Consider the following 15667-nt stretch of genomic DNA (forward strand, 5'->3'; position numbering starts at 1 on the left):
AAGTTGAGGAGAAACAGGTTCCCCACCCCCCCCCCCCCCCTGATCGCCGCCCATTCACGTTGCATAAAGCTGAGCAGTAGTCAATTGTTAAATCAAATAATAAATTGCAATACATGCATATAATTATCACTGTTTTGTTTTATTGAAAAGGGATTATTCTTAATTTCTCATTAACAACCTTCTATCACCTTATTCGAAAGTTTGAACCTAAAGCCAACTATTTGTCAAAAAAAAAACACAAAACAATCTTCACATAAATGGATTTGGACTGAGATGAAATGCATGACAATATAGAATAGAAGAGTGCAAGGATTACCAGTTATTTGAGGCCTATCTATTAGGAATGTTTGTAACTGTTCTGACTTTAAGATTAAGAAATCCTATATAGGGAATAATATTGTAGACAACCCAAAACCTTTTTCTCAGTAATTTAAAAATGTATTTCGTTGCCAATCATTTCTTTCTAATGGATTAATTTCCGTTGTACAATTCCTTCTAATAGATTAATTTCCGTTTTAAACAGACAGTCAATCACCTTAATTTATGAAATACAATGGCTATAAAAATGATAAATGAAATCATTAAGACGTTGGTTCCTAAGGTGACCTTTTTAGAATTGTCATTTTTTATGAAAACTTGATGACTTTCTGTTGACCATATATCAATCCTCTGACTTCCTTTAGTCACCTCATGCCACTTTTTTTTTCTTCAAAATAAACAGTAATAAAAGTGTCTAAAAAATACAATTTTTATAACATATACTTGTTGAATGGCAGGTTTGTTACGTGGGTATTACCTCACTATTGTCCATGCCGTGCATTTTGATCTTTCAACACTACATCGAGGTATCAACGTTCTTCCGTTTGGTTAAATAGCAGTCAATATTGACAGTTGATCAACAACGATGCGAAATATAATTGAGAATCGTCTCCTATTATCCTTCAACCTTCAACGCCTTTGGAGGATGAATACAGAGGATGGTATAAGAGAAGTGTGAGTGGGTGTGTATGTGGGTTGGGCGTTGATGTGGGTGTGAGTATAGGTTTCAGAGTTCGTATCTTCTTGCCGCAAATCCCATTAAATCAAATAAACATTCACTTATTCAAAATTTGTGAAAATGACTAAAAGGGAAGATTAATGAAACTAGCAGTCTATCAAAATTCAATTAAAAACAATTTTGATGATTTCACTGTGCCATGTTTGAGTGGGACTCTATAATTTGAAAATTTTCTAAGCCTAATTTTTACGCACAAAATTGGCATATCGAGCATTCAAGATTATTCGATAATCAATTAAGTGTATCAAAGAGATTGTTAGCCAATCAATCAATCAAGACAGTAATCAATGAACTAATGGATTAGTCAACAACATATTTTTATTTTGCTACTTGCACTTTCTTACATGAGACTATTTTGGATTTATGGCAAGTCATTTGGCACCGAGTTTGGCACTGGTGTGAGACAATCACGAGATTTATAACCTTATGGATTTACAATAGAAATCTAAAGATTTAATGTTCTTCAGACAATGTTATAAAACACAAGCAATAAATAAGAATTCAACATCTTACACAGTGCAGTTCAATTGGGATTTTTCTTTATCTCTATCTAACTTTCTCGCCTCCTCTCTCATCATACTCCTTCATTTTATCGACTTGGTAAAATGTAATACGGACGATGTGAAGGAGGGAAGGTAGCCTTCACTATTCATATTCCATGTACCGACTCGCAATGCAGCCGACGTATATAATAATCCTCTTAAAGATCGTTGCGTGCGTGTAATTCATTGATGATATTCCTCGGGTCGACCTTCCAATCGTCTTCTTTGAACTGTCCCCTTCAAATACACCACCATGTATTATGAACAATTCTAATCTACCAAAAGTGGATTCCTGCACTCATTGAGTGACTAGACCGCCGACAAATACAGCTCGTGCATGATAGGAGAAACATTGTAAAAGCTACATGTTTGTGCTTCTCCTGTCATGTTCTGTGTGTATAAACATATTATTTTCCCTTGCCTGTTGAATAGTCGAAACAATTAGTATTTTTGACTTCTTAGAGAGGTAAAAACATCTTTAGGTTTGTTGATGCTATACTGTTTGTGGGAGGGAAAAATAAACTGGAAATGAACACGAAGGTCACAAAACGACAAATATTTGTGTATAGTTAAATTGATAGAAAACATTTCATATTTTCTATATACTGGTCGTATGAGAATTAAGACTTTATAGAATTCTTTTTCAAACAAAAGTCCTTGGTATGTCTTGTATCTCGAAAAAAAACGTCGACGATTTCATAGCTTTCCTAGAAATTAAGTTAACAGATATGCAACGACATATCGCGAACGCGCTGCGTCTTGGTTGTTACCCTGGTCATTTTCATCCAATAAATCTTGTGTTAAGAGCAATTGATGCCCTTGGACTGATAAACAGTCGTGATCTCGTTCCACGACAAGTGAAGATATGTAGATTAATGAGGAATACTCGGGGAATTCCAATTTCCCTTTATTTTTGTCCTTAGTAGTAGGATGATAACACGGTCAATTATCTAGTGACCGTGATCTCTCTGGGTCATCTGCCCTCTTTTAATCCAGTTTTACCAAGGGGCTATTCCAATCTCTCCTATCTTTTCGTTTAAAGTTGTCCATTCTGATTTCTAAACAGAGAGGGTCGATGGAGAAGGCCTTCTCTTATTTATACATATATGTATATATCACAGGTTGTTTCTTTGCTTTCGTTATGGTTTTTGCCTCGCCCACCAGAGATGAAGGCGAGACTGAGGGATCCAAATGTCGTCCGTCCGTCCGTCATAAAACATCATGACACATAATTTCTCAACCGTAAGTCAATTTTTACCCAAACTTGGATAGTAGATGCACTTAGGGGACCTGCATGTAATGCTGCAGTTGAAGGTCACATGGTAAGGTCAAAAGTCATTTTCCGGTCAACGTTTACGTGCAAGACTCTTATGACACATAACTCCGCAACCGTTAGTCACTTTTCAGCTAAACTTGGACGGTAAATGTATTAAGGGGACCTAAATGTCATGCTGCAGTCGGAGGTCAGATGGTGAGGTCAAAGGTTATTTTCAGGTTAACGTTAACGTGTAAGACACTTATGAAATATTGCTCAGCAATCGTAAGTCACTATCTACCCAAAGTTTGGTTGTAGATGTAGTTAGGGAACCTGCATGTTACGCTGCAGTTGGATGTCTCATGGTAAGGTCAAACGTCATTTTCTGGTCAATGTTAAAGTTTACATGCAAGACTCTGTTATGACATAATTATGGCTCTGCAATCTTACGCCACTTTTCACAAAAAAAAACTTTGGTTGTAGATGTATTTAGGAGACCTGCATGTCATGGCGCTGTCAGAGATCACATGGTAAGGTCAAGTTTCAATTTCAGGTCTACATTAAAGTTTACGTTGAAGACTCTCTTATGACACATAACTCCGCAACCGTAATTCATTTTTCAACCAAACTTGGGTTGTAAATGTAATTATAAGACCTTCATGTAATGGTACAGTCGGATTTCACATGGTAAGGTCAAAGACCATTTTAAAGTCAATGATAAAGTTTACATGCAAGAATCTCTTATGATACAAAACTCCGCAACCGCAAGTCACTTTTCACCCAAGCTCGTGTTGTAGATGTACTTAGGAGACCTGCATGTCATGGTGCAATCAGAGGTCACATGATAAGGTCAAAGGTCATTTCGGGTCAACTTTAAATTTTACATGCAAGACTCTCTTGACACATAACTCCGCAATCGTAATTCATTTTTCACCCAAACTTGATTTGTAGATGTACTTGGGAGACCTGCATAAGATGGCGCAGTCAGAGGTCACATGGTAAGGTCAAAGGTCATTTTGAGGTCATTATAATGGCATAACTCCTCAACCGTAAATCACTTTTGAACCAAACTTGGGTTGTAGCTGTACTTCGGAAACCTGCATGTTACTGTGTTCAGATGTCACACAATAAGGTCAAAGGCCATTTTAGGTCAACATTAAAGTTTACGTGCAAGACTCTTATGATAAATGTTATTCCATTCCAGTTATTTTACAATGAATATTTGATACAATTCTGCTGCGTGCCTTTGCAAATGACAATATTTCTGGTTACTTTCACAAATGGACGAGACACAACATCGCTTATGCCATGTTTCCTTTTCCATTGACGTATTGGTAGCAACGTAGTCTTATTCAATGAATATACTAATGTGTTTGTTTATTGTCGATCATTCTATCCTTTACGAACTATTGATATTGTTCAATATTTTTATTTAACCATGAAACTTGTAAAATCTGAGATAATTATTCTTATAGTAAGAACCACTTCCATAAATAATATCTAACCACACATTTAACACCTCAATTCCAACTTGCTGTATCACTCAATTAGATAATAGTTTTGATAATGGCAGAAAATAATCTCTTTCTGACGTTAAATGGGCTTCAATGTATAAATATCAACAATGCGATAATGTTATAATATTAAGTTGTGTTTTAAATACGTTTTAACCATTCTCCAATTCAGTCATAAATATACATTACAGGATCCGTCATTCAATATAATCTGATCCACGTCGATATTCGATTGCTACACTACCCAATCAAATATTTGACTTTATTTGATATAGGGTAGATATAGGTCAATTTGTTTTTGTAATTACGTAACATTGTGAGTAGTGGATAATTTCCATATAAAATAAGTAAAAGTAACCTTTGATTACAACTTCATATCAATCAGGTATAATGTATATTAGAATGTCACTACTTAGTATGGTGTCACTGGTCACATAGTGGACGTCTTGGGGGATTGACAGTATTCCCAATGCTATCATTGTTTATGTACAAATCATAATAGCATAACGTTTAATCCAGGGTGACCAACAGTTATTTTGATGTGTGAAACTGCCATCAAGTGGGTCTTGCAAATATGTTATTATTTCCTTTTCAAAACTAATCAATGAGCGCAGAGCTATAAAGTCTTATTTGGTATACCGTCGATTACAGATCGACCCCATAAACTTCCCATTCAAGAAGCGAACACTCTATCACTAAACCACCTTGTTCAAACATCTTAAGTTTGATGATTAAATCATCATTGAATGTGAGCGCACATGCATGTATTGTTTTCGAACGGAGATCCTCTTAAAACGTATTGAATTGATGACTTCTCTCTAAAGTTGCATCCAGATGCATATAGTAAGAATGATTATATTAACTCAAAATTTAGTGGCACTGTCATTCATCATATTTTGTTCGAGGCCCCTAGCGCTGTAAGGACTGTGTCAGGTTATAACGGTCATTAATGGCTTCCATTCTGAGTAAAGGAAAGATAAGATCAGGCATAATTATTTGATGTTTTAGTCAGACTTACAGACTTGTTTTCTGTAATGCGTTTTATCCTGCTATACTCGAAGATGCCATCCTAATTGTCACTTTGGCTTGAATCAAAATATAGACCAACATTAGTATAGTCCTAAATACATATGTTGTGATAATAAAAGCAGATTGATGCACATATATCATTCTTCATTCCATGTCGAACTATACAGTTATCATCTATATCATTCTAAACTGCTATGATACGACGACAATAAGTTGTTCCCTATTTCGTCAAGTGGCTAAGATTCATCTTTAATCATACTTTCGGAAGCATATACATGTATGAAAGTTTTTTTAATATGTTTTATATGGAGTGATACTGAAACAACTTCCAAATAATCATCCTAGTTTAAATTAACTTTTTAAAAATGGCGTCATTTGGACCCACGATTTTGTATAATTAGTATTGAGTGTTTCTTATATTTGCCAGACCACGTCTTGGCCCGGCGAGATTCTCCTTCAGAAGACGATGTACTGTAATGTCTGAGATTACGTGTGATGTCATATTCCTAGCTAGGGGAGGTTTTTCTCATTTCGCCTCGTGTGCATGTTGAGTAATATGGTTTAGGTAGCGTACGTGATGGGATAATAGTAGTCAAGAAGTAGAAGGGCCATAGCTTGCAGTATCAAATTCTCGTGATGACGAGAGACGGTTTCTGCTCTGTAAACACAGCCACTATTCTTTACCATTCTGTGCTCACTCTATCGCCACATTTCATGCCGTCTTAGTGCTTTAAAATCGCCAGTGTCGCTACCATTCTAAAAATCTCTCTTTGAACAGCTTATCTTCAATTTATAAGCTCGTTCTGCCCATCCCCTTGGGAAAAGAAAGTCAAGGAAATACAACTGGTACTGCACGAAAATATAAGAACACCGGTAAAAGAGAATTCAACGTTTTGTATCTCTTTTTTCCCCTTATTTCTTTTTTTCTGGAACGGAAAGTTGGGTCATGATGAAATAGTAGTATCATCAATAAGAATGTTTTCCGGGTTTTTCATCCCTGTGGATTACTATATCTTGTGGAATGGGTCGATATATCGAAACTATCTATGTCTTGAAGATAGATACGCGCACCTGCGAGTCGAGGGGATGTGGAAACGAGGGTCCAACGAGAAGTTAATAAGTAGATAACATGGGGATTATTTGACAGGATTTGACCCACATATAATTTCATTGGCGTCCCTTCCATGGCTAGGCTTAAGTTCCCGACGCTTTTCACGCGCTCCTGTAATCAAATGCAGTCCAATTATTATTTCGGTGGAATGAAAGATTGGTTGCGGGTGATTTCTTACACCCTTGTAAATGATGGAATCACACCTCTATTTTCTTATTCCGTCTTTCTTGCTCCCCTCTCAACTGAACCGACGTCAGATGATGGTTCTGGTCCAATGACGCCCCGATATTCGGACCGCACTTACAAACCAGTGGATATCATTTTGCGAGGTATTGATCTACGATATGACACGTTATTAGTCAAGCTATGGCATCCAATGATTTCAGTTAATCATCCCAATTATTTCGGTAGGGTAGTTTGAAAAGAAAAGGTTTCCAAGGTACCATTATTAGTTCTTCTGACCTGATTACCATTGCTTTATGAGCTATTTCATTTTGAGTGAACAGGTAATAGAAACAGTCGGACAATACAGACGATCTGAGTATAACCTTTAGGGAGCAGTATCGCTTTTATTCCATTATCTCCTCCAGTCCTTGTTCTCTCTCTCCTCCTCATTTTCCTCCTCCACCACCACCTTCCCGTTCTATTGCCGATGGTAGGTAGTGATGCGTTAACCATGTTTGTCTCTCTGGTTGACTGCCTGGGCGTGGGAGACTCTAAACGACTTAGAAACCTCTTTTCAGGTGTTGCTTTTAATTACGCAGTGTCAAAGACCCTAATCTCAGAAAATCAAAGGCATGTTCTCTTTTCTCTTTTATTTACAGTAATTTCAGTTAAATCTACTTATCGCCATGATCGCACATAATCAATCCATGGAAACTTAGGATATCATGCTAACATTTCCCTTAGGAATATTAATTTTATTGAATTACGTCCATAATTACAAGCAATTATTGTGTAACGAGTAAAATATTCCGTCAGTGATTTACAATTCCTAATCCAATTTATATTATTACATATAAACTCATATTTCGGTCTCAAGAGATGAAGAAATTTGGTAATTGTCTGGGTTATAATGATTTGTTTTCTCGTGTACTATTACATTTTTTTATACAACAATTCCACTGCTTTTCTAAAATCCCATTCCACTACTGACTTTGTATATATCAGGATAATAATTATGTGGGTTTTTTTTCAGTCATTACCATTCATTTACAATTTCGACTAGCTAGAATTTTAAAAAAGCGCTAACGATGATTCTGGAAAGATGACAATAGTTGAACATCTTTTTACAGACCTTCACTTAATTTTTTACAATGCAATTTATATCATAGACTAATATGCAGCAATTACTTTGTCAAGTAATATTTCACAATTCTGTGTTTATGATATAAGTTTTGTAAGTTATATTTTATTCTATATCCGAACCTTGTTTGATACGGTGGTCATTATGTTGTTTTCAGTAACCCTTTGTAGAATGTTTATGGATCATCCCCAATTTTTGGTGGTGAAATTCTGATCCCTTATTGGGTAAAATATCCACCTATTTGTTTGAAAGAAACGTAACACATCATTTTGTAAATATTAAACAGTATCTGATATAATTTTACTCTCAATATTTATATCCCCTTTATACACTTCACCTGTTCATTTGGTGGATTCTCACTCAATCTATAGATCAGCGATCTTTAGTAGATCTGGAGTTAGTGCAATCCATGCACACATTTCTTACTTTAATTCTAAATTCTAAATATAAATTAGATCAGGTCAATACCGATTTGTTTAGGGAGCCTTTCAAACAAATTTTGTAATATTTTGTTCAATATTTATTGTGCTTTCTTTTCAGTAATCAGCGATCTTAATTAGATGTGGAAGTAGCATAGGTGTTGTTTCATTGTTCAAGTAGTTTATGGAAGCTTGTCGTCGAAATTATAAGGGTTGCTCTTTACAGGTCAACCAATCAACAATAATCCATTATGATTATCAAAGTTTAATCCTCACTGGAAACCTTTTCAAGCTTTGTAATAAGAGTTAAGACAATACACGTTTGTAGCGCCCCCCCCCCCCATCCCAATGCATCGAGTTTGTTCATAAAAGTTTTATGGCACTTATTATGACATCAAGATATTATTTCTCTGGCTGTAGAGTAGTTCAAATCAATAGTTACATACATTCGAAACAACTCTTATAAAGTTAATAACCTATGGCTGATTCCTTATTATTAACCATCTTTGTCCGTTTTTTTATAAATCCTGGCTTAACCTAATGATATCTTAATCTGCAATTTTACTAGTTGTAGCAAATACCAGATTGATGATGTCAAAGTTGTTAATACATTTGAAAGTAATGATATTTAAAAAACTTATTGGAAAAAGTAAGAAAATAATATATTTATCTCTACATCCGAGCCTGAGGGAAAGAAATCAAATAACCTAATATCAAATATACTAACCAAAGATTGAAACTTTTTGTCTTCAAACTAGATTTTAGAATATTTACCATCGTTTTTAACTTTTACTGATAAAATATCTCCTTAGATGTAAACTTAACTTACCGCCATCGAAACAGAAACAAGAATATAGTCATTTTCGAGGTCATTAATTTTTTTCTTCCAAATTACATGACTAATAAGTGATGTCCAAGAGTAAATGAACTACGATTAAAACCTGATAATGTAAGTAATTTTAAGTATGTCTCCTATATTTATATTTACACGTAGATAAAACAATCTTTATCAGAAATTATAGACTTGATTTTATCCCCTCTGGTGCATCGATAGTATGAGCCAGTGGTATCACACTATGTTGTTTTAGGCCCAATCAACAGACAACCAGAAGTTACATGTAATATACTTTTCCAATCAAGTTATTTTTTTATTTCATAATTCTTTATAAGATAAAATTACTTAAGGACCTTTCTGACAATGCATAATTTAGGACGTGTATTAATATATAATGTGTTTCGTTGAGTGATCAGAACTAATTATTTGACCTATCGCACCATTGACGATCAAGCGACTAGTACTGCCAGTCTACCAATTAGCTATGATTCAGAAATGATGATTATAGTTTTATCATTTTTAGAGACCTTCACCTGATTGTCTAGATTTATACAATGCAGTTTAGATTAATATATGCTTTTTAATTTTGTAGCTTACATAGCATCTATCACTATCGCAGAGCAGATTATATTTTTTACAATTGTGTTTTATGATATCAACGAGGGGCGATCAACCTTCCCATAAATCGGCAACAATAGAACGCGTGTGATATTACCCGTCTCCACATACCAAAAAAAAAATCCGCGTTTGATATGAATTTCCTTGTCGTGTGACAAATTGAAATTCTCAATCAAACCTCTAAAAGCCATCAGCATTGCGGAAAGTAATTCTTATTTACCAAAAAGTAGAGGGAAGAGAAACATCCTGAAATAACTCGGACATCACAATATGGCTGTCAATATTTCAGGCGATGAAGGTATAACCTCTTGGCGTCAGTGTTTCATCGCTCTAGCCGATGTTTTACTTTTTCCAATCACGTGCAAATATGCGTTGCTCAATTTTGCCATTAGTCGAAAAAATGATCCCACAATCAGACTATTGTCCTTTCATTTATTCAAAAAACTAATCTCTAATGACAGTAAGAAAGAGGTCTTGCTAGATTGCTGTGTGACATCATAGTGACGTATGTTTTCCTCTATTGTAGAGGTGAAAGGATAGATCTTGCCGACGTATAGCTGGAGCTATCGAAGTATCATTTGAAATTAGTAGTGTTTATTATGACTCCGGAAGTGGGAAGGTTGAAAAAGAGTGGAGATATAATTCATTTTATTTTCATCTCGGTAAATGTCATAATTTATTTAAACTAAGATATTGTGGAACTTTCTTCACGATATCCTCTAGAAATATATTAAAATGAGTCTTATTTTCATAGCATTACAAAGAAACGGTGACAGTTTAAGCAAGTGATGTATATACCGTAAAATATATATGAGTGATAAGTTCCACTTATCGGTCTTTGTCTTTCAAGACCTCATTTTGTTGTCTATTTTCCCTTCATCTAGAGTATATATTACGGTACTTGCATATTGCACAAACAAATCAGTTAAAATCTAAACATATCGGCGAAGAAGAAAAATACAAGTATTTTTTTTAAACATTTGAACACAAAATTACTTATTTACACATGCAGCACCATTTACTTCACAATTTGTTTTCATTATAATATATTTTCAGAGTACGGTTGTGTGATTGTACATACATGGATATGACCTATAGCCCTTACCCATGGGTGTCGATCCTTGGGGATCAAGTATATATCCACCCCAATATTTCAAGTAGGGGGTGTCCTGTGTTATCAGCCTCCCCACGGTCGAACATGATAATATTTATGGTGAATGGTATATGATTTTTTACGAATAATATTGCTGTGTACATGCATCATCCTCGTTGGATCAATATATGTAAACGTATTACCACCAGACCACGTGAACGTATTTGAATATACTCTCAAGCTTTAATCCGATAAAAATTTCCTATTGAAAACCTCTTACAGACTTTAATCCTTTTAACCGAAACCACTCTGGTACTACTACCATGCAGTGTAAAAGTGAGATACATTTATGGAGCAAGTAAAAGCAATTTTGTCATTTTCACGATATTATCATCCATGCATTATATGAATTAATACCCTACATTCTTGCAATCATGCGATACCCATATTATTAACATTTTATTGTAAGCGCCTTCGGGCCTGGCCTAGCAAATATGCAAACCGTGCATATGAAACTAAAGGAACTGATATATATATTTTTATTTACTTCAAAGTTGGATTTAACGATGAATAAATGAATCATTTCATGTCGACAGTGAAGATCCCTATATAGTCCATAAGTAGTTCTTAATGTATTTCATTTTTTCGTAATCATAGTTAAACTTCCATACTTCAATCACTCTTCATTTCATTTTATCACACGACCATTCAACCACTGTCATTATACTATTCTTTTTTGCGACAGATAATCCAAATTAGCATAGCCAACACAATTGCGACTGTCCACCTTTTTGTTAACTTTGTTCGATTATAAGCCATAATAGAGAGCTGAATTTGCCCTTTTGTAGTGCCACTTGGGTTTCATTGACGTACCGTTTCTATGAAATATTTTGTTCTCATCTCACTGTGGTAAAAATACATCTTGAAATATGACCAGAGTGAGTGTTGCCTATAACAACGTGTATTCACAATTTTCAGTCACTGGACAAATAATCACAGTAAACGGATATATGACCAGGTTGAAATAAAATTGCATGGAATTTTATTTGATTTTTTTACGAAATCGCACTATTGTCTTCACAATCTTTCCCCTTGACTTTATTCGTCAATATATACATGTACATATATATATATATATATACATATATATATTACGCATTCCTGATTTCATCATAGAAGCTTAAGATCCGTCTACCTATTGTCACTTGTCACTTCTTATTATTCATTCAACACTTCTCATGATTTAAGTCATTTTCTGCTTGACACAATTTTTCGAGTATGAATGCTCTCGAACATGAAAGGTCGTTAGTAGAGATTTTACCAAAGGTTCACTTAAGATGAATTCAGACGTGAGTTTTGATTAGCCGAGGATCGCAGTAGCACTCATGTAGGTGGAGTTTTTCAATTATCTACCCATCCATTACCAAACTTAGCAATCGTCGATAAATAGACACTTATGGCCAATTCAGATGATGAAAGTACATTTTGACACAACTGAAAGTGTGCTGCGCCATATACGACGTTTGTTAATGACTGTGCAATACTCCTTAGATGTTCTAATACAAAATGCAAATTTTCATTTTTTGGTGAATTCTTAGTCCCGTAATCGTGGTAATAGCAAAGTATATGAATAGAAAATACAACTTTTACTTTCACTATTCCTTGACACATTTTCTAGAGCTATGAAACTAGAAAAGCGTAACGTGCGTTGAACATCAAATTACAAGTAACCATGTACTCTATCATTATACCTTCATGGACCTCCATGGACCTCTTGTGGTAAACATTAATTTTCTTTAAAGTCCTGAAATCGTACAGGGCATATCAAATTTATGTTTGGTAATTTATTCATTTATTTTTTTATTGTGTTTGAGAAACAGAATGAAGAGTTCGTAAGAATGATGAATCTATATGTCATGAATGAATATCCATTGTAGTCAATTTGTCCAGGCAAAATTATTTTATGCTTTTACGTAGATTGTCAAGTGATTTCTTTCGTTATCTGTGCACAATAGATGCATGTTTACATCGCAATAAAATTGCCTTCCTTATATAGATCAAAATCTTTCAGTCATTCATGGCTGTGGAGAAGACGTAATCCAGTACACTTAAACATGTCTTAGATATAATTTTAGAATCCCATATGTAGTCAGTAAAATGCTACAGGAGAAGATGAAATATTTTCAAATAATTGATTGGAAATGAACTCGGAAATTGCGCTTAAAATTCTTCCCATTTTCCTTCTGCGAAAAAAAAATGTGTTCCCCGGGGCGGGCTTCTTGGGCTGCCCTGCTTCATCTTTGTATAGTTGTATCTCAGCTGGCCCACCAGTCTCTAATATCTATCAACTCTTACCATCATTCATTTGATCAATTTAGACGCGGGGATTGACGGAAAATATCCAAGGAGACAAGCTTTACATCAATCTTAACAGCAATATAGTATTCTCACTCGCTTTCCCCTCCTACTTTCGCCCACTATCATGTTTTCTCCTCTCTTTTTCTATTCACCGATATGATTTATCCTTTGTAGTCTATGCTGGTGATCTAAATTGGCAGTAATTTGTTACTTTGTGAAGGAAGAATCAGCGAACAAGATTCGCTTAAATGCAAAAAAAGGCTACCCTGCCGCTCGTCGATAGGTTGTTATAAATATTTAATTTAAAAGGGATTTACAGGGGCTTCACTAGGATGAGGCGTTTATGAACAAAAGTGGGTATGAAAAGATGCAATATCGTGTTAAGGTATATGCATTCAACGTCATCAAACTTGCCTTTCATGTTTCATTTTTTACGAATTTTTGTTTTCATCGTGACGGGGGTTGACTCTTATTTTTTCATACCAATGCACTTTTACGATGTAATCCCTTGGTGAGAAAATGTCTTTCATGGATGGGCTTACAATCAGGTACATTATACTATCGTATCACAGTGATCATAACATGATCGACCTTGAAAAAAATGAACTTCTCTATTTTGCTATTTTCTCTTTTGTTATACCATATGATCCAAGGCCAATTTTTATAGCCGAACTTTTAATCATAAGGCAAATGAAAGACAACATAAATATGCAAAAGAAAGTCAGCCTATGTGGCGAAATAAATGTATGAATGTATGTCCGGTTTTGATATCCTTTAAAATAGTTTATAGGAATGATTTGGTTCATCAAAGAAGTATATTATGTCCCCCTAAAATGTTATTTCATATCCATTAAGCTCTTGGTTATATCCAATATCATGAACCTATACTCCCACTCTTCCGTTTGTCTAACATATTTCCATCTATCCTGCACTCTAAAAACAAATCAGTCAAAAATGACTGATTAATAGGGTCAGCTGGGAGCAACTGTTATTCTAGTCATATTTGACTATTTTCTAGTCATATTTTACTAGAACAGAGTTATTTCAGACTAGAATATATGTCAGAAATGTGAATAGCAGTGATTACCATATCAGTTGCTCCCAGCTGACTACTCGTCTAGTCAATTTGACTGATTTGTTTTAAGAGTGTGGTATTCCTATCAGATAGCAGAATTTACCAGGCTTGGTGTGTATTCCCATTAAAAAGGCAAAAATTATAATCATGCGTGACATTTTGAAGTAGAAGGGCTATCATACTCGATGAACTAACCCTCTAAATTCCTTCGATTGAAATAGATTGCGAGCAGGGACCAATCCAAAGTCGATTGAAACTTTCGAACCTAAATTTTGGTTTCGGTTGGTCCCTGACCACAATGTATTAGACTTTCAATCTAAGGGATTCAAAAATAAGATTGATAACTGTATTAGGAGCCATGATTCATAAAAGTATGAAATCCAGCAAAACTGTACTTTTAGTCTTAGTACATCCGTTCGTAATATAAAAATTGCATATAACTATTCAAACTCTATTTGATATTTTCTTTGATAACAGTGCAGCTAGTTGGTTAAAACCACCGGCCCTGAAATCATCGAGAAGGGTTCTACCCAGGTATCTCACTTGGAGATATGTACACAACAACTACAGAAAAATTCTCTTCCTCGTTGTATTCATATTAATCAACGTTGCTCTCTTCACTGAGGCCGCATATCGATACGCCAAAAAGAAATCAAATTGGTGCCTCATAACAGGTAAGAGCTCTTTCTAAGTTTTTTACATACCAACCCCCCCCCACACACACACACACACGCCCTACCACTCCAACCCCTTGAATGATGGCTTGTATTCCTTCACTCCTAAATAATTGGTCATAAAAACCCAAAGTTGACGACTTGGTGAATATTCACTCTCAGAAAATGTTTGAACAACTTAGGTTGGGTAATTAAAAAAAATCACCTTTTGCTCTCTATGCGTTTTTTTACCAACATTTGTTTATTATCAGACATAAATTTTTAGTTTGTAAAGAGTGTGTATATTGAACTCCAGCTTTTAACCGAACTCATGAAACTTTTGAACCAAAATTCTATAAAAATGACCATTGGTCAACATTTGCTAGTACTTTTGTAATTTTTGACCAATCATCACCAAATGTCAATTAATTTTCTCTATTTCTAAACGACTCTACTGGGTGATGCTGTCAGTTGGGCTAGAAATGGTCGTTGCTATACAGTTTCAAAATTATTTTATAAAACTTATTTCTAGTAATGAAAGGGATTTTTCGACTTCTTGAAATAATTCCAACTCTACATCAGATGCAAAAAGGGGTCCCTTTGGTTTCTATGACCATGTACAGTATGGTAACATTCGAGGTCTTGGTTTATCTTTATTCGAAAAAAAATATTCTTCAGTTCTTATATCCTTCATATTATCTTACTGATATAAAAATATAATCTTACACTACCATCTCCCCCTTACGTGTATGCCCTGACTTCTTTTCAGGGTTCACAATGAAAACAATCTTTTGAAAAATAT

At 34.9% G+C, this 15667-nt stretch overlaps 1 protein-coding gene across 2 annotated transcripts in view; it reads left to right on the forward strand.

The window, feature by feature from the left end:
- The window catches only part of LOC121410634 (NADPH oxidase 5-like), a 74858-nt gene that overhangs the window by 20662 nt on the left and 38529 nt on the right, over nucleotides 1-15667 (forward strand). For both annotated transcript variants that reach the window (XM_041602852.1, XM_041602851.1), the window contains one exon: nucleotides 14690-14886. In XM_041602852.1, the coding sequence (XP_041458786.1) occupies nucleotides 14690-14886 (197 nt within the window). The remainder of the gene's footprint in view (nucleotides 1-14689; nucleotides 14887-15667) is intronic.

This window comes from Lytechinus variegatus, chromosome 3 (assembly GCF_018143015.1).
Source record: "Lytechinus variegatus isolate NC3 chromosome 3, Lvar_3.0, whole genome shotgun sequence".
NCBI classification, from domain to species: domain Eukaryota; kingdom Metazoa; phylum Echinodermata; class Echinoidea; order Temnopleuroida; family Toxopneustidae; genus Lytechinus; species Lytechinus variegatus.